This window comes from Lepidothrix coronata, unplaced genomic scaffold, assembly GCF_001604755.1.
Source record: "Lepidothrix coronata isolate B3197 unplaced genomic scaffold, Lepidothrix_coronata-1.0 Scaffold67, whole genome shotgun sequence".
Taxonomy (NCBI): domain Eukaryota; kingdom Metazoa; phylum Chordata; class Aves; order Passeriformes; family Pipridae; genus Lepidothrix; species Lepidothrix coronata.
Genome location: NW_016690247.1, coordinates 1,215,243 through 1,235,096, shown reverse-complemented (window position 1 = coordinate 1,235,096; position 19,854 = coordinate 1,215,243). Strand labels below are relative to the sequence as shown.

Genomic DNA, 19,854 nt, shown 5'->3' with positions numbered 1-19,854 from the left:
TCACACAGACAGCAATTGTTAGAAGCCCAGCATCTCTGATCCAGCTTCCTAGCACTGGCTAATACCCTTCAAAATCAAGGAAACATGAAGGCTGTAACAGCCAGAGTGAAAAACAAGAATTCATGTTCATGTAGCCACTGCAGAACATTAGGCAAATGAAACAGAGTTTCATTTCAGAGGTTCTTCTACTGTTTTCCAGGAGCATAGATGGCAGCTGGCATTGCATCCCTGCTCCCTGTGGGTCTGGCCACTTCCCTCCCACAGTCATTTCTGACACCAAGACAGAGACATGGCTCTATGTCCCTGCATGCAACAGTGATCCCTCATATGCACACCAGAGCTGACAAACACCAGTGCCCTGGTGCAGCAGCAAGGTCTTGGAAGTCTGGAGGTGTACCAGTTGACTGGAAACTGGCAAATGCTATCCCAGTTTTCAAGAATAGTGAGAAGGCAGCTCCTGGTAATTACAGAGTTGTCAGACTCACTTCAGTGCCTGGTAAAATTATGGACAACTGTATTCTGGGAGTTACTGAAGAACACTTGGGAGGCACTGCAGTCACTGGTCACAGCCAGCATAAGTCCACAGGAGCAAGTCCTCCTTAACCAGCTTAATTTCCTTTCATGACAAGGTCAAGCTCTTGATGAAGAGAAGACAGTAGATGTGGTTGGTTTGGCATTTTAACAAAGCTTTTGACACTGTCTCTCACAGTATCCTCCTGGACAAGATGTTCAGCAAGTAGCTGGATAAATAAATCATGTGATGGGTGAGTAATTCCCTAATGAATTGGGATCAAAGGGTTATAGGAAATGCGGTTACGTCAGGCTGGTGACCAGTCACCAGTGATGTTCCCCAGGGCTCAATTCTAGGGCCAGAGCTCTTCAATGTTTTTTAAATGATATGGATATAGGAATCAAACATGCATTAATTAAGTCTACTGATGACACTAAACAAGATGTGGCCTCCCTCAAAGACAGAGAGTCCCTGCAGAGGATCTGGACAGACTAGAAAGCTGAGCAATCACCAATTGTGTAAAATGCAGCAAAAGCAAGTGCTGCATTCTCCACCTGGGATGGAATAATTCTGGTTACATGTACAAATTGGGGGATGAATGGCTGGAGACCAGCTTCACAGAAAGAGATCCATGTTTTTGGATTAATGGCAAGTTGAAAAGGAGTCAACAGTGTGTCCTGGCAGCCAAAAGGCCCAACTGTGTTCCTGCCTGATGCACCGTCCAGGGAGGTGATTGTTCTACTCTACTCCATGCTGTGTGGCTTCACCTTGAGTGCTGTGTGCAATTTTGGGAACCACCATATGAGAAGGATATAAAGCTCTTGGAGGGTGTCCAGAGGAGGGTCCGAGATGGTGAAAGGCCTCAAGGCCAAGGATTAGGAGGCATGGCTCAGGTCACTTGCTTTGTTCAGCCAGGAGAAGAGAAGGCTGAGAGGAGATCTCATCACACTCTGCACCTTCCTCAAGGAAGAAGTGCTGATCTCCTGTCTCTGGTGACCAGTGACAGGCCACAAGGGAATGGGATGAAGCCCATCCCCACAACAGCAGAAGTTCACATGTGACATTAGGAAAAGGTTCTTCATGGAGAAGGTGGTTGGGCACTGGAGCAGGTTCTGCAGGAAAGTGGTCACAGCACCAAGCCTATCAGAGCTCAAGAAGCATCTGAATTGTGCTCTTGGTCATATGGATTAGTATTAGGTACTCCTGCAAGGAGCAGGGAGTTGAACTAGATGATCTGTATTGGTTCCTTCCAACTTGAGATGTTCTATGATTTTGTGATTCTATATCCCCAGACTCCCTTTTTAATCAAACCAGCAAAATACAGCTGATCTTTGCTCTCTACCAGCAACAGCACTGACACAGCTACTGGGCACACTGGGTACAAACACACTGGGTACCAAGTAACTTCCTCCACAGACGAGAACAAGCTGCCTTGGCTGGCAGGACTTCCAAATAAACACAAGCTGGCCATAAAGTCAGGATCCTCCAAGCCTACACATTTGTTTGGGCAGTCAGTATTGTTTGGTTGCTCCAGCCAAAGAAGTTCTGCACATACTGTGAGGTTCCTCTATTTTCCCTCTCCAGTCCAGACTCGCAGAACTATTTTCCTATGCATGGCAATAATACAAATGGAATTAAATTTTCCAACACTTTTCTGCAGAGTTCAAATCATAAGAAAACAAAAACTTGCTTCAACTACAGCCCAACTCATATAGTAAACATCATGTTTCCCATCAGACTGCTGACTCTCATCACCTGCCAAACACGAGCTACTTTCCAAAGGCTGAATCCTGAGTCTCAGAGGCTAAATAGTGGCTCCAGGGGGAGGACTGCAGGAAGATGAATGCAGAAATGTGTTCTTTATAGCCCCCATGTCTCTATCCCGGCTCAGTAATATTTCCTGCCACGAACAACCCTCATTTCGATTGTAATTTCACGTGATGCATTAGCACTGTATACAATCAATACATCATAATCACAGGAAGAAAAAATGAGAAGATGTAATGGTCATAAACATCATGTTCTCACTGGTGCAACGTTCTTCCTTTCAGATCACAAGTCTATATTATTTTAAATTCCCTGAGCAATCGAGTAGCCACAGATTTGATGGAAAACAGCTCAACAGATTCTTAACCCCACTTTCAATACAAACCATGACTTCCTCCTTAATAAATCCATCTGTCTCCTAGACCCTCCTGTCAATCTTTCTCCAACACTCCCCGCGACTTGAAATTTCATTTTGATGCTGAAGAAAATATCCTCAATCAGAAGTGATATAGAGCTACAGACAGAAAGAGCTAATTCTCCTCTGCAGTCTAGGCATGTAGACTAATTTTTTGTGGGAAGTTTGTAGCCAGAATTGCCTGGAAACCACCATCTTTTTTTTTCTGTAAATGAAATTAATCCAGTCACGCTACGTGTTTCCCATTGTTGATCACCACTGAAAGAGTTTTCCAAGACAGAGAGCCCAGCAAGTTTCAGTGGTTATTCCATATCCTCGGTTTTAACTTTTGCTTCAAGTCTTATCACCATGTCCTGTCTAATATTTACTCTTCAGTTTATTAATGAAAAAATCCAATTGAAAGAAAGGCTATGACAGACTCCTCATGAACCAAATTTAATCCTGCTGAAAATTCAATAAACTCAAAATTATACTTTCCCTTTGTTTTTTCTCCTTCCAGACAATTTATTTAGTGCATTATCCTCCATGAACTCACTGCTGCTTACACAAAGCAAACATTATGATTTCAATTTGATAACATTTTCCATGGCCAATGCACAAAGGAAACTCAAAGAACACAAAAGGAAAAAAGCAGTGAACACTCAAGAGCTTGTCTGCAGAAGGCATAACACAGCATAAAAGTTCCCCACGAAGATCCAACTATATCATATCTTTTGCATCCTATGTACTCCAAAAAAACCTCTGAGCTACAAAAGGCAACAGCAAGAAACTCATTTGATTATACCAATGAAAGATTAGATCTTACCTTTTCTCCTTTTTCTCCTATGCCATAGGCTTTGCCCTGGAAATGAAAGAAGAGGGGAAAAGGTACATTTGAAAACAAGGATATAAAAAACACTATAAATATATGTTTCATGTTTTCCTGGTTACGCATCCAAAACCTATCTCTATAGGTATGTATAGGCACACAATCCCATGACAGCTACTACAGGGAAAGTAATTTTCTTTGGGCGTAATTCCTTGATAATAATTCAGTGACAAATTAAACTAGAAAACCTATCCCCAATTCTCCTACTGCAGCCAGGAAAACACCTTATTTTTTATTCATGGAAAAGTCTGATATTACATTTCCAAAATCAAAGATGCCAACAACCCTTACTGGAATGAAATTTACACAGGGTTAAAGATTTTCTTGCCTAAAAACTCAGTCTGCCATTTGCATTAATTGCAGCTGGGGAAAGCTGTATCTTGGTCATCTGAATGTAAGAGTCGAGCGAGATTTGCATCTTCTTTGTGTTCAGTTGCTTCACACTGTCCCCATCAGACGTGCATCTGTGCTATAATCAAGTACATCCAAGTTACACGTTTAATTAGAAGGCCAATTCTAAGTCAGTTATCAGATGTATTCAGGGATGAACCCTTCCATTTTCCCCCCTCCAAGAGATGACAGTGCGTTCCAGAAAGATCAGCTTCCCCTTGGGATTCAGGTCCAGCAGGGGAAACATATTTGATCAGGTCACATGACATTGTGAGCAAGTTCTCAACACAAAGGAGCAAACAAATACTTGTATTTTCATCTTCTTAAGTAAAACCATTAGATATTTCTTACTTACCGACTCTCCTTTTTCTCCTCTGAGTCCTGGAAACCCTGGACTGCCTCTTTCTCCCTTGAAAAAGAAAGTGTTTTACTGTCACAGAGTTAATTAATTCATTTTTTTAACATAGAAGGAAAGTGATGCAACAAGGGTTTGCCTGAGATTATGGAAACTTTTGGTCCCCCCAATCTCTATAGCCAAGATTTCAGCTCCTGCCCTGAGGACTGGGTGTATCTCATTGCATTTATGGTCACTTCAGTGTACAAGTTTTCAGATGGACTTTCTATTCTATTTTTCATGTGAAAATACTGGTAGAAGCCTTCAGAGTGCACTGGCAAAGCAGAGATCTTTCTCTTCAAAAGTGCTTATTTTCTATTAAGCCAGGAAGAACTTGGAAAGGTGGTTTACATAAGACCTAGAGGGTACACACCTAAAATATGGAAAAGATAAACCTGCAAATATTGTTGACATTTTATTTGGGTTTTTTTCTTTTTAAATTCAAACCCCTTGTTTTCATTCACGCTAAATTTTCAGTATCAGATAACTCCTCTCTTCCCTCGCACAAGTGTGCAGCGGTCACAGAGTTGCTCTCCCTGCTTTTTCCAATGGAAGAGAGGGAAGAGGACGTAGAAAAGAGACATTTGAAAATATACGAATTGTGATGGGTGGAAAAATTATAACTGGGGAAGGAAATACATGGGGAGGAAAAAGGGAAAAATGGTCAATCAAAAATGAAGCAAAACTTTTTCTCCATTTGTCTCCTCAGAAGGATAGGGGTGAAAAGGATAAAGAATCAAAAAGGATATATGATTTCATAAATGTTCTTCAGATACAGAATTAAAAGGGGTGCCAAAACCAGCAAGTGCAGAGAAATACCTGCAAATCATTTTCATGTACTGCTCTGCTATCTCAAAACTAGACATGAGACACTGGAAGCATTTGTCAAGATCGTGGTTTCTTTTTCCCAGGTGAAGAAAACAGAGGAAAGTTTCTTAAAAGCTTTTGAAAGCACAGGTAAGTTTCTTTCTTTAACCTTTTTGTTCTGTTTTTTGCCAAAAGAAAGCAAACTCAGAGCAAGTGGCATATATGGAATAGCAATGGCATGGTCAACTAGGAAGGCTGTGGTAAAATTCATAAAAGTTTTTAGGAAGCCATCTCTTCTAAGTCACTAAAAGTACCAAACCTTTCCAATCTGGAGAAAAAATACATCCTGTCAGAGGATGTCTAATACACTGGACTTCACAAACTTTTCAAGGGCAGGTAAGCATTGTCATTTCTATGTGGACAAAAACACATCTCACAGAGAACAGATTTTTTTTTAAACTCGGATAATAACAGCTCTGGAAGAGAGAAGAAGCCTGTTGACCATCAGCCTAGTGCTCCAACCAGCCATCCTGGCTGCCTGCAAACAACACAGCACGCAGAGGGAGCGTGGAAGGAAAATAAATTAGACTGGGCTGTGATTAGCCTCTAAAATTTACCAATAGGACCCAGCTTCAGGCACGTTGGCCAATGCCTAACTCTTTCCCAATACCTTCCTTTATCTTACCTCCTTCCAAGACATATCACTGTGTCTCCTCTCAGTTTGGCAGCATGGGTGATTGAGACAGAGGTGCTCATCTCCCAGGGACTTTTCTCACTTTTTTTAATAATTGTGAGCTCTCCCATTTTGTCCTGCCTTTGAAGACTCAGAGAGTATTGGAAACTCATTATCTTCCCACACTGGTTATAAACTTTGAATATTTCCTCTGGACAGATGACATTGTAAGAAAAGCCTGCCCAAACCTCCTCCTCTAAAAGAAGGAATATGCTATAGGAGCTCAGGATAGCAGAGCCTGAACACAAGTCTCTCCATTTTTAACTCAAATAGATGGCAGCCACATTCATTTTACTTAAAAGACTGTCAAAATGACCTTTTTTTAAAGAAAACATAGAGAAACACATAACCATTATTTTTTTTTTTTTTTTGAATACAGAGTAAAAACCGCACCAGCTACTGCTGGTCTAGGGAAACCAAAACCAAACCAAACCAAACCAAATCCCAAAACTCTCACAGCTTAGAGAAGGAGCCTCACAATCCTCTTGACTTTGCAAGCCTCTCCAAAGATCACTGTACTGGGCTAAAGGGGGTTTTTAGCACTGATTTCTCTCCCTGTTGGTATCTCCTGGGACTAATTTCTCAGGTGACTACCACAAGCTGTGGGCCTTTTTCCTGATACAGCTGAACCAGCTGCTTTGCTGGGTTACTTACATGGCCATATATAGTCTCTCACAGGACATTTCTTAATATCAGCCTGTGAAAGGTTTTTTTTGGATAATGCTGAAATACTTAGAACCTACCTAAATATTCCTTGGGCCTCAGTTATCTAGAGGTAGATTTCAGCGTTGTAACTCATCCCAAACAAGAGATGCTTAGTAGTGACGATGTTTATAGAGAAAATTAGGAATTTTGGCTCAGAGGTCTGATGTTGTTCTGTCTCCATTATTTCCCTGATAATTTCTTTTCTTATTTATTTGTTTACTCCAATCTCTCTGTTTAATCAGTGTTCAGTCTTCTCTTATGTTATGCTCACTGCCTATTTAATCAAGCCTAAGAGTATAGTAGAGATCTTATTATTTTAATTTTTTTTTAAGTGTTTCTTGAAGCCCCTGTTCTTGGATTCAAATGAAAATGGAAATCTTTTTTATTTGTTGCTTTAAGAAAGCTTTACACCCTTTTCATTACCCAAAAACAAAACTTTAAAACACCCCCTTGCACCATAGAAATGAGGAGCCAAGTTTAATGATCCTAAAACATATTATGGACATGTACAACTCTGTAATGCAGAAGCCACTCATATTTTTGTGGGCCCTTGGTCTTTCTTTGATAAATATCAGGTGGTAATGTTGGGGATTTGCAAACAGCATTGAATTTCCTCCCCACGGCCAGCATTTTAGCCTGGGTAGCTCAGTAATGCTGCAGAGAGAGGTGAGGAGAGCAAAATTCATTCTTGAACACAGAGCAAGGACTGTGACAAGCTGGTCCTTGGAAAAAGTGATGTAAGAACTCCTGTCAAGGGAAGTATATGTTATTTAATCACAATGTCTTTGCAAGTCAGGTGCAAAATCTATTAATTGCCTTATTTAGCAGATACAGAAGCCAAGTCATTTGTCTGAAATATCACATTTGTACCAAATTGGTCAGATCCTGGATTTAAATGGCATCATCCCCAGGCCCTTGAGACTGTGACACAGTCCTGCCTTGTCTATGTACAAGTCTCAGATCACTACCGCCAGAGAAAAGTCACACACATCTCTAGATCTTTCCAGCCACACACATACAGGAGTGGGCCAGCCCTTCTGGGGTCTGTAACAGAAAATCTGCTGATGCTGTGCTTATACAAACACCCTTTTGTATTCCACTAGTGCCTCCTGCACCCCAGCAGTGTGCCATGTTATACAGGGCAGACACCCTGACCGGTGTACAGACCTTGTCAAAGTGGTGACAGACAAGGAGAAGTTACTGCAGGGCCCTTTTATTATTATCATTATTGTCCTTCTGCAACCTCCTCACAACAGTCATGGCTCTGCTATTCTTCAAAACAGCCCATCATTATTTAAGCTGTCACAGATTAAAATAGAAAACTGCTATTTATATATGTGGAAGCACAAGGAGTTGTTTTCTGCACATTCAGTCAGGCACATCTGAGTACTAATGAGTCCATGTTCTTTCATTGCAGCAGAAAACATACTCCAAAATGCATCTCCTTACTCCACACCTTGTCCCTGCAGACAGCAAGCCGAGCTTTGCCAAAACACAATACATTTTTGAGGATGTCTGACCTTCCAAGACCCAGAGATTTCCCCTTTCCCCTCTCACAGTGTTTCATAATAACTGAGTGACTCTGGTGAGCTGCAATTCAATTATTCACACAATAAATATAAACTCAGTGACTGAATTTGTAGAAGTGACTCAGATGCAAAAAGTTTTGAATACAACTTGTTCCCAAAAATCTTTTCCATCACACAGATGGAAAGCTGGGAACCACCACCACCAGTTTTCACCTCTTCATCAGTGTATGAAACTGTTTTCTTCCAGTACCTGTACTCCCTTAGAGTCTATTGCCTCACAGCTCTGTTTGTAACCAAGCACAGAAGGAAAATGTGTTTGTGCTGAATGCACACGTGTATATGAAAGAAACTTGCAGAACATGCAGGGTAATATAAAGGCTGCTCTGTGAAAATTGAAGCAGACATTACAACCACTCTCCTACCCTGCTATCTAGGAAGGAGTGCTGAGGGAAATGGCCTATATTTAACATCATGACTCAGATAATCTTCATAAGGATAACAGATTGTGACTAATCTTTTGCTGTTAGTTTCAGGAAATTTTGTGGAGTGTGACTGGAAGGCTGCTACCCAACTTATGGATATATAGTACTGCTGAGCAAGGCACAGCAGAGAAGAAGCTCGTCATTTTCCAGGTGACTTGCCATGGAAGCTGTGCATGACCTAGTAAGAGAATAACAGTAACTTGCAAAAAGCCAGTTTAAAAGCTACAGGGAAGCATTGTGCAAGACATTTACTTTAAGAATGACATAAAGCAGCAACAGAAACATCTAAAAGCAAGCGTAGAACAAAGACACAAGATAGTCAGAGCCTCCTGCTCTGCCTCAGGCTCATCCAAAACTGTCTGAACTTAGTCATATGCTAAATCGACTCTCAATTCTCAAAATCTTTAACTCTTCAGCTTACTATGAAACTGTTTCATTGTTGTTGATTTTCTTAAACAAGTGGACTAACACATATTACTGACCTTTTGACCTTTAGGACCTTCAGGGCCAATTAGACCCCTCTCCCCCTAAGACAAAAAGAAACATGATTAATCAGACCGATCTTCTCATTATATAACCAAGCAAGGGGCATGATCCTGCAACTGCTGAGGACAACAAAAATGTTTTTAGGTTTAAGCAGAGAAGAGAACAAAGCTGACATGCCCTCAGGAGCAGTGACAGTGGAACAGGCTTCTCAGAGGTCTTAGTCACAGCCAGCATAAGCAAGCATACCACCTTCAAAAGCTATGAGATTTTTTTTCAATGTGGCTATATTTACCTCCAGAATCTGGTTTGGTTTATTTTTTTTGAAGAAGGATGCACCTAACTGGCCTGGATAAAAATAACTACTTTTATTTCAATGTTGCTACCATGACTAGCAGCAGGGTCAAAATCACTGAACTAGGTAAGGAGAAAATACATGGGAAAACTTCCATTGCTTCTATGGACGTCCCCAAATAAAACATTCTTGTCTCAACACTCACCTTCTGTCCAGCAAGACAGGAGCAGTTGAATGTCTTGAGGTGGCCAACTTGCTCACTGCCAACAGTGGGCCTCACTTCCAGGGGAGGTGCTTCCGTCAGGACCGTGACCTGGCACTGCACCCAAACACCAAGGTCATGACAAAGCCTTTGATGCTGGAAAGTTTCCCCTGCCATGCTCTTTAGAGAAACCCCACAGGCACTACTGTATAACACACAGCCAAATGAGTCCTCAGGAGGAATGAAATCCCACAAAAGCCATTCATCCAAGCAATAGGGAAAAATGTGGCAAAATGAACAATGAATCTCTTTAACCAAGATTGAGGGGAGAAGAGTTGAAAGGAGGGTGGAAGTTTCTGGTAAGAGTTGGGCACAGGAAAATAGGCAGCAACTGGTGCTGGTTTTATCTGTTCCCAAATAAAACCAGTGGGAAACACACTGAATATTTCACGCTGCATTTCTGTTGTTCCATCATCACTTCAGGGTTTTGTTTCCCCTGACAGTTTGACAAGGAAAGAGGAACTTGGAAACTTCAAATTTCTCATACTCACCCGTCTGCAGTGGTCCTCCTCTGGCTCTACTACATTACCAATTACACAGTAAGGTTTCATTCACCCTCATTAAAAAAATTATAATCCCATACTGCCATACATTTCCTGATTTATGTTAAGAGATTTCAGTGAAGAGTGTTCATGTGAAAATGAATAAATGACAAAAAGGAGCTTACCGGTCCAGAGGGAATGTCGCAGCACGTCTCCAGCTCAGCATGCCGGGAATCACAGTAAATAACCATCCGCTGAAGATCAAACTGGAAAACAAAGCGAGGCAACAGTCTCAGACACACTGAATTATTAAAGACCGCATGTCCTTTTGCTTGGATACAAACAGAGCAGGCAAATACAAACAAAATCCAGATGGTGCTAACTTCAGAGTGATTCCATGGGTCCTGTAGTCACTCTCTAGCTGTACCTGTCAATAATGGACCAATATCTCAGCATGGTCCGAGAGAGCTGAACTAATGAGACCCTGAATATACCTATTAAAATTCTGGTGAAGGTATTCATGCTAATCCCCATGTTCTAGCCAAATTTCTGCCTGAGAAGACATATCCTGGACACCACTGTCCCTCCTAGAATTTTGTCTAGACAGAAGGTTTGTTTTTCCCCGGCTGTGCCTGGCATCTTCTGACATTTTACCCCTACATGAGAAATGATGTTTAATACGCACATTTAATATGCACGTGCCATCCATTTTGCACAGATAGAAGGATTACACAAGTCTCAAACACCAAATGATCACACATAAATTATACCAGGTTAACACTGCTGCTGGACAATCAGGTCCATCCTGCAGGTCTCCACTTCAATTGTACAAAGAGTCGTTTGATATCCAAGGAACTGAGAATGTACCATGACTCTCCTGAGTTAACAAGCTTCCTTTCCCCTCCCATCTCTTCCTATCATGGGTGGAAACATTCATAATGCCAAGATCAGACAATAAGAGGCCTTTACATGGAGTTCAGTACCCAGTTCAATGATATTTGTGTGTGATTTTTTTCTCTGCTTTTAACTGTAGCACGTTCTGTATGATCAGGAAATTCCTTGAGAGTTCTGGAAATTCTCCAATACTGCACCCAAGCTATTTCACTTGCAGAAGAAAGATGAAATTTCTCATTTTTAATCCCTATTATGGAGACACTGTCAGTCTCACATAAAAAGACAGCAAGTCCTGCGCATGATAAGGTGCCAACCTGTCTTAGCTATGTAACACTGGTAACATTTCAGCGATGCTGCCTCAGGAAAAGGGTAAATTACAACATAATCCCCAAAACCCCATTCATGTGCTGCAAACCCAATCCTGAACATTACCCCAGCTCTAATCTGGAAGAGCCATACTCACATCAATGGGGACACTGTCATACAAGCGTTTGCCAATCACAGTCTTTCCTTGAATGTCAATGTTTTCCCTGTCTTCAATAGGCAGCACCTGCACCAGTTTGCAGTCTATGTAAAGCGAGACAGCCTTCGACTGGATGCTGAGGGCAATTTTGTGCCAGTTGCGGTCGAACAGGTCACTGACTCGTGTGTTTCTGAAGACCACCCTGACGGCGTCCTTGGTGAGCCCCACGGCGTTGTACTCCAGAGCTTTGTTCTCTCCATCCAGGCGGATCGAGACCTGCATGGAAACAGAATGGATTTTTCTAAGAAAGTACAAAGTCTTCTCCTTCCTCCTGACCGCTTTCCATCACCACCAAATCCAGGGATGGTACAGCCTGTGGTGAGAAGCCCAAGCAAAGAGCTTGGACAGAGTTTTGTGAGAGATATGGACAAGGAGCCCACACCTGTGCTAGTAAATAAAATGTGGCTGCACAGGCTTTGGTGCAGACCCATGACCATCTAAAGCCAGGCAATGCTTGGGCGTGGTTGGGTGGTAGCACATCAGGGGCATCTCCCCAAAGGCAGAGAGACAAAGTTGAACCTGGTTTGGATCCCTCTATCCTGTGCACTCCTCCACTACTTCCTAGCAGTCTCTGTGCTCTTTACTCCCATCACATGTCCTCAGCTGTCCCATGGGACACAGACAAATGCTTCATCACCTGGTATGAAACCAATCTGATGAGCTGTAGCACTGCCCACATGTTATTTCAGATGCTTTGAACAGAAAACTACAGCTACACCCCATCCCCTGTCTTAAGAGCTACAGAGCAGGCAAAAATTGGCTTTTGAATACATGATACTTTTAGTTCATTTACAAATTGGTTCCTTTTTTTACCAAAGTCAGGCAGTTACCAGCAAGCAGCAGGCAATGGAGCAGGCAGAGCCAGGGGAGCAAATGGTGAGTCTGCGAGCTGCAGAGCTGGAAGGAGTTTGGACCACATTGGCACCAAGCTGTGTGTGATGTAAGCAGCCCAGATCTGACCCCAGATCTGACCCAACTTCTCCGTGCAGCTGAGATCTGTGCTGGCTGGGAATGCCACCTCGAATCAGCATTGGCTCAGAAGTGTCTACATCTGTGAGCTGTGCAGGTGTGCAATGGACTGGCCAAAGCAGGACTGACTTTACATGAAACGGGGCTCATGAGGCTCTAACGCACTTCTGGCACCACATTTTAAGGTACTTTGACATTATTACTGGAAATATGGAGTGTTTTTTTCTCTTCACACCTAAACAGTTCAAGTTTTCAACTTCTTCCAAGAAATACTGCATGATACATGCATTCTCATTCTGCAGCAAATAACAATGCAGGTAACACAGTAAAACACAATTCATTTAATAAATGAATAAAAATTTTCATCTAAACTTTTTACCATTGTCTCAAACCCAGTTAGCTAATGCTTCCAACTGCACCTATCTTTCACTGAGAGTTCCCAAAATCGTTTTGAACACCAGTCCCAAAGCAACAACACTGAATTACACAGCTTTGTAAGCCCAATGCTGACACTCCAGTTTAGAGTCATGAGTAATGCCATCAGCATCAGATTTGGTGCTGCACCATATTTGTTGCTGATCAGAAAAACATACAGCCCATCCAAACCAGTCCCTCCTCAAGCACACTCAAACACCTAAACTCTAGCAAGCTGTTAAGAACATGCTGTCTAAGGGCAGACAGCCCTTTAGTACACTCTTACGGCATTTTTCTTCTGAGAACATGAGAGTACTTCAAGAAAAAACATATCATATCATGCAGCAGCCAGGACCTAGGGTTATGGAGTTATAATAAGTGTTATATCCACACCAAAAGCAGGAACTCATAAAACTTTGCATGACATCTAGAAGAACTCTGTGCAAAAACCTGACATAACTCACTGCTCTGTGTGACAATAGTTTTCCAAACAGGTAAAATAATTTTCCTAAACAGAACTATCTGAACAAAACAACTAAAAACTCAACAGTAGTTTCAAGAGCAAGGATGGTATTTTTTGTCCCTCTTTCAAACTAACATATTTATTTTCATACTAATAAAAACCAAGGTCGATGCAAACCTTCATCCAGGGTTGAATTAAAGGTAAAGAATTTTCAGCAGAATGCAGTGAAAAACAGGTAAAGGGATTTTTATCAGTCTGCAAGGAAAAAGGAGTGGGAGGCTAAAGCAAGAAAACTGGTTCATGGCAACAAAAATAGAGAAAGAAGGCTGTTCCTAATGGCTGCAAAAGGGCCTCTTACCTGTGGTATGCCGTACTTGTCGATAATCTGCCAAATATACCAGTCTTCTTTCCTGGAAGCCTTCCGGAATTTGAAGGTAGTTACAAAGGCATATTCATCAGGCAGACCTTGTGGAAATACATCCCTGGCATGGGGAGGGGAAAGAGAACATTGTATCAGGCTCAGCAGTGAAGAGCAGAACTTCTAAAACTCGCTCGGTGTCCCAGTAATAGTTCCCTAAAGTATCATTGTAGTTCCTACAAAATCTGCTTTATTTGGATGCCTGCAGAGAGACAAACATGAGCTTGTGCCCTCCAGGCAATTCTGTCCTTGTGAAGCCCTTTTTAATTCCAATGGAGAAGCTCTCAAATTGGATAAGAAATAGTGAAAATCTGCAGTCGAGTATCCATCACGTTAAAAAGGTTGTTTTTTACTTGCTGCTTCTGTTCATACAATCTGTAAATAATTCCGTTCTTCTTCAGGTGTGCTGGAGACCAGTGACTTCTGAGAATGGGCAGGAACATCTAGCAACAAACACTGTAATATTTGCCCCAAAACAGGCACTACAACTGATGTCTTTCCAAGAAGATGTTCCTTGGCTGATGGCCTGTGAGAACAGGAGAACCTTCTCAAATCAAACATTGCAAATACATTAGCCAGAAATTTACTTGGTATGACACCGCAACCAAATCAAACACTGTTTGACTCTACTCCAACATAAAAACATACCATAACATGGGGATGCAGGGGTGGACAGAAGGGATCACTAATATAGCATCCTTTTTTTTTTTTTTTTTTTTTTTTTTTGTCACTAGCCATTACTGGATGCCTAAGAACACGAATGAATAGAACAAACATATCTCTCTCCTACCCCCAGTTTTAGGGATCGGGTAGTCAAATTCAGAGACAAAACCAATTTCTATATTAATAAATTTCTGTGGATTTATCTTATATGGACTTCTTCATCTTCCCCTTGAACTCAGGTAAACCTATGATATTCACAACATCCTTTGGCAAGGAATCACACTCTGCTACCCTCTGTATAAGGAGCCTCCTCCTGTTTGTTCAGGACCTAACTCAGATCTTATCAGGGACAACACAATGAACCTCTTCTTGTTTTATTTTTTACAGCATTCATGATTTTTCAGACTTTGTTTATAATGCCTCTAAGCCATCTCTTTTCTCGCCTGAAGAGTCCCAGTTCTTCATGCCCAACATGGTTCCTCATGCCCAAGCCAGCCTGCTTCTCTGATCATTCCTAAATAAACCCTTCCTAAATATCATGTCTTCGCTTTGGCATATCTGAGCAGTCAGGCACAAGCATTCATTAGAAAACAAAACACAACAGCAGCAATTAATGAAGAGCAAACTATGAAGACAGATTCTCTTAACAAATAGGTGACACAATCCATCACTATGCAGAAACTGGCACAGTCAAAGGCACATAAAACTAGAGGCCTTTAATTATGTTAAAAGCAAAAAGTCTTCAAAATTTCCAGAATAGTCTGGTTTGCAATTACAGCAAAGGTTGAGAGCTGATCTTTCCTAATGCCAAAATACTAGATCATATTTTAATCTGTGCTTTGAATTCCCTATCTTTTTAGTCAAGTTATAAATTCAGAACACTGTGGCTTTATCCATTCCTGTGGTTTTTGCTGTATAAGTTGGTTTTTCCTCCCGGGGAAAAAGGCACTCTCTGAACTATTCCAACTTCTTCCCAAAGAAAACTGAACCAGAGTCCCATAGCTCCTTTACAAAATCCTTCCCTTAGGAAAGTAGACAAGGCTGTCTTATTTTTTGGTACTGGTTATTTTACCAAGGAGGTCTGAGTTGACGGGAGGTTAACAACTGTGATATCCATCTACAGGAAGGGCCAGAAGCAGCATCTGGAGGTGAACGGAAGTAGGACCTGGAAAGAGGATCACCTTAGACTAGACATTAAGAAAAAAATTATTTACCAAAAAGGTGGTCAGGCGTTGGAACGGGCTGCCCAGGGAAGTGGTGGATTCACCATCCCTGAAAATGCTCAAAAAACAGTGTGGATATGGCACTTGGGGTCATGGTTTAGCAGTGAAAATGGCAGTGTAGGATAACAGTTGTACTCAATGATCTTACAGGTCTTTTCCAACCTTAATGATTTTATGATTCTGGACATCTCCGAGTTGGGAACAGGAATACCATTATGCAAGCTTAATTTCAGGAAGGGTTTTCAGATGCTTAATGCTTAGTGCCTACAGAAATAACTGGGAGTTAGGTACCTAAATATCCCTGTGAGTCTGGCCACACCTCATCACACAGGGCTGACAAACAGCCCATCAGGTAGATTTAAACCGACAGAAAGCTATAATGACCTATTACTTGCCACCCTCAACTGATTTTTAAAGCGGTCAAGGAACTGGTTGCAAGTTCCAAACAGAAAAAGGTTTCATGCCAAAAGCAAATCTGAAGACACTCTCATTGCTCTGAAGATGTAATAAAAGTTTCTTCTGAAGCTGTTGGTCTCTACTTCTTTTACAGAGATGCATTGCTACATATATAATAAAAACTTTGTTTAGGAGTTTTCACTTATTTCCTCACTAAAAAGTGATCTCCATCTAGAAGTTCAGCTTTACTTAGAGATCCAAGGGCAGGAATTGCTGTCCCCAGAAATATTTTATTTTCTTCTTTCACGCAAGGCTGACTTGGACTGGTGATCCATACCACAGAGGTTTGCTGGATGCTTGGTACCTACAGGGAGCACTTTGCCAGCTCCTTGGTCTATAATTCTGACAACAGGATAGATTGCAGAAGAGGGCCTCGTAAAACTCCAAGACAAAAAATCCCCCAATACTGCAGGTTAGTCTAAAAGTCAAATTAACTCAACTACAAGGTCAGTCGAATCACAACTTCTACAAAGAAAAAATTTTAATAGCGAGAAGGATTTTCACAACACAATCAACCTCACCCATACATCCTTGGCAGACATCTTTCTGGCTTCTACCTCAGAAACCTCAGTGAAGGAATAGATACAACCTCTCTAAGTAATTTCTTCCTGTCTTTCACTGTCCTGCATGCTGAAAAAAACCAAAACCAAAAACAAAAAACAAAACACCAAATAACCCCAAACCTATCCTAAATCTCACTTGCTATAGTTTAATTTTCCCAAAACAACTTTTTTTTCCACAGGAGCCATGTGAACAATTTGTTCTCCTCTCTTTGCTGCAATCTGTTCTATGTTTCTCAGCTCTCCCTTCAGTCCTTTACTCGCTAAAAGACCAAAAAAGCCTTCAGTCATTCCATCTCAGTCATGCCTAATGTCCTTTACCTTGTTATAAATAGGAGATAATGAGGGACCTCTTGAGATCATCTAAGCTAAAGAAGGTTTTTCTTCTGTCTAGAATTCATGGATTTAATTTATTCCCATTCCTTCTCGGCCTGTCAATGAATATGACTAAGGAGATCCTGGCTCCATCTTCTTTGCTTCTTCTCTATCAGGTATCTAAACACATGGATAAGATTCTCCCTCCCCGAGCTTTCTGTCCTCTAGGCTGAACAATCTGAGTTGTCTCTGCTGTTCCTCATATGAAATATATGTTTGGGAAGAAATAAGGAACAAGGATGCTTTCAGCAGGTTTCTTGTTCAGTGTAGGAGGCTCCTGTAGCTTTTTGGACAATTTCTTCTCTGGGAAGGAGACAGATGATGAGACCAGGGCAAGGGCTCATGGAGAAACCTAAGGCAGGTGACTGAAGTCAAAGCTGATGTCAGGAAATAGAAACTCCAGAAAAACACACCAAGGTATACACCCAAGACTCAGAAACCAGGGAAGACAACAATGCACCAATATAAAGAGTAAACAGATCATGACTAGAAGCTTGACCAAGAATCAGGTAGTTCTGTGAAGTGGTAGCCAAGATAGCCGAGATCATGATCAAGTCAGGCTGGAACCAGAGCAAGCAAGAGAAAACTGAGGGATGGACATGGTCAGGAGGAAGGTCCTGGAGTCAGGACTCAGAGACACAGAACAAGACAGTGAGACAAAATCTTGGCATTAGACAAGACAACAGTAATGAGAAACAAGCCTGAGCACTCAAAACCATACATCTGGGGCACGATTTTGGCCAGAAGATCCTCTGAGGAGCTGTAAACAAACAGTAGGACAGTCCCAGCTACACGAGGAGTGGGGAGAAACACCAGCCAGATTTCAGGACCGGCCCTCAGCCAGCTACAGAGACCTGTCTCTCAGTGATCAGGTCATTGACTGCATCCAAGCTCCTGTCTGTTGTATTTGCCTGCTCACAGATGATGCCTCACCGCAAAGAGGAAGAAGTTCATAGTTTTAGGTTACAGATTGGAAGATGAGTAGGCACATTTCCCGGACAGCTAAGCTGGCACTTTGTAAAAGTACTGTTGCTTATACAAAAGGATACAAATCCTTTAAGCAGATAATAAAGTGAATTACATATATTACTCAGTTAATGATTTTGTATCTAATTATGAGATGTTGCTATTGGTTGCTAAACATTGCTTGAGGTTATCTGCGAGATAGGACAGATGTTTTTGTTTGGTTTATTATTCCAGTTATGGGTTTTGTGCAGCTTTACAAGATTTTATTTTCTGTGAGCAATGACTCTATATTCAGTGTCTCAGAGTCCTGGCATACAAAGGCTAAAAGGAACTAAATATGCAAACACCTTCCATGGTGTTATATCCATTTGGGTTTGTTCCCAAACCAGAGGAGTGTGGAAGTTGCAATACAAAAGGTCGAAAACATAAAAGTCTTTCTTTAATTCCATGTTTCAGAATCATTCAAAAGGAAGCTTAGTCATTTCAATCTACTAATTAAGGATGTTTTACTTCTTATTGTCCTGGGCAATAAAATATTCTACTTGTTTTAAAGACAACAGCAACAACAAATAAAAGGGTGTAATCTGAGCAGACGGAAAGCTGTCATAGCTGGTTGGTCTGGCTTCACTCCCTCAGTCTTTCTGGGAAAACAACAATAGAAACAACAACAAAGTGCTTCAACCCTTAATTTGAAAAAGAAATTCAAACGGACGACTCTCTGTAATCTGTGATAACTTTTTTCAGTTGTTAATTACATTCATAATGAAAAGTAGGCCTTTCTTCCCTGCTGCTTTTTGATGCCATTAACAAGTAACCACGGACTTTCAGTCTACCACTCTCCTTAGCCAAAGACCCTTTACTAAACTTTGATTTCCCAGAGGTTCTTACAGAGAACAATCACTTCAGTTGTTAACCGCTTCTTCATTTTACTTGTCTGTACTGCACTTCTTGAATTTCTCACTGTTAGACTTGCTTCACAGCTCTTCAAACTTTCATTCTCCCCATTTCTATCTGCTGAATTATGGAAACTAGGATTAGACATCACATCACAGTGGTGGTGACTGAGTTGCCTGATATGAAGATTATCAACTCATACTTGATAGTTCCTGCTTATACTCCAGCGATTGCACTAGTCCTACTTGTCATAGTATCACGCAGAACCAAGAGATTGCTGTGAGACAAGTGAAATAGGTTTATTTCTACCTACACACAGACCAGTTACGTATATATTAAGACCAAGATGTCTTTAGTTAGCTGAGTAGAATCAGATCACAGATCATGAGTTTACTTACCCTTAGACTTGATATCATTTATGGACTTTGGAGTAAACAGTTTTCCTTTCAGTATATCATATTATTACTTTTTTTTTTTTTTTAACTGTGTGTTTATATGGAGAAAGAGGAGGAGAGGAAAAGAACAAATCAATCCAGGCTGACTCCAGGACGAAAAAAATATTATGAAATCAAGAAAATATAAGTCCCAGGCCTTATATTGAAATATACAGTGAGATGAGTAAAAAAAGCTAAAAACAGAATAAAAAATAACTGCCCTTCTCCATAAGAAGGCAAAGAATTACTATTGATATTTTAAGCTAAAGTTCAAACCAGCACAGAGAAATTTACTGCAAAAGTGTTAATGATGACAATACTATCTATGGCTCATGGCTACTCAGTGAAATTATGCACTCACTCTTTTCAAGACTAATGTTAGCAGGGCTCAAGTTAAAACCTGAAAAGAAACTGTTGTGATAGACTATGACACAACTGGCAGCCCTAGGTCATAAGGGGCTCTGAGGACTGAATCCACA

The 19,854-nt window shown here is 41.1% G+C and overlaps 1 protein-coding gene across 1 annotated transcript in view; it reads right to left on the bottom strand.

Annotated features, from left to right (window-relative positions):
- COL22A1 (collagen type XXII alpha 1 chain) overlaps positions 1 to 19,854 on the bottom strand; it is a 196,552-nt gene that overhangs the window by 115,928 nt on the left and 60,770 nt on the right. The window contains exons 5-11 of the mRNA XM_017818265.1: positions 13,745 to 13,868; positions 11,481 to 11,756; positions 10,309 to 10,389; positions 9,585 to 9,698; positions 9,084 to 9,128; positions 4,307 to 4,360; positions 3,499 to 3,534 (exon numbers count right to left, since the gene is read on the bottom strand). Of these exons, the coding sequence (XP_017673754.1) occupies positions 3,499 to 3,534; positions 4,307 to 4,360; positions 9,084 to 9,128; positions 9,585 to 9,698; positions 10,309 to 10,389; positions 11,481 to 11,756; positions 13,745 to 13,868 (730 nt within the window). The remainder of the gene's footprint in view (positions 1 to 3,498; positions 3,535 to 4,306; positions 4,361 to 9,083; positions 9,129 to 9,584; positions 9,699 to 10,308; positions 10,390 to 11,480; positions 11,757 to 13,744; positions 13,869 to 19,854) is intronic.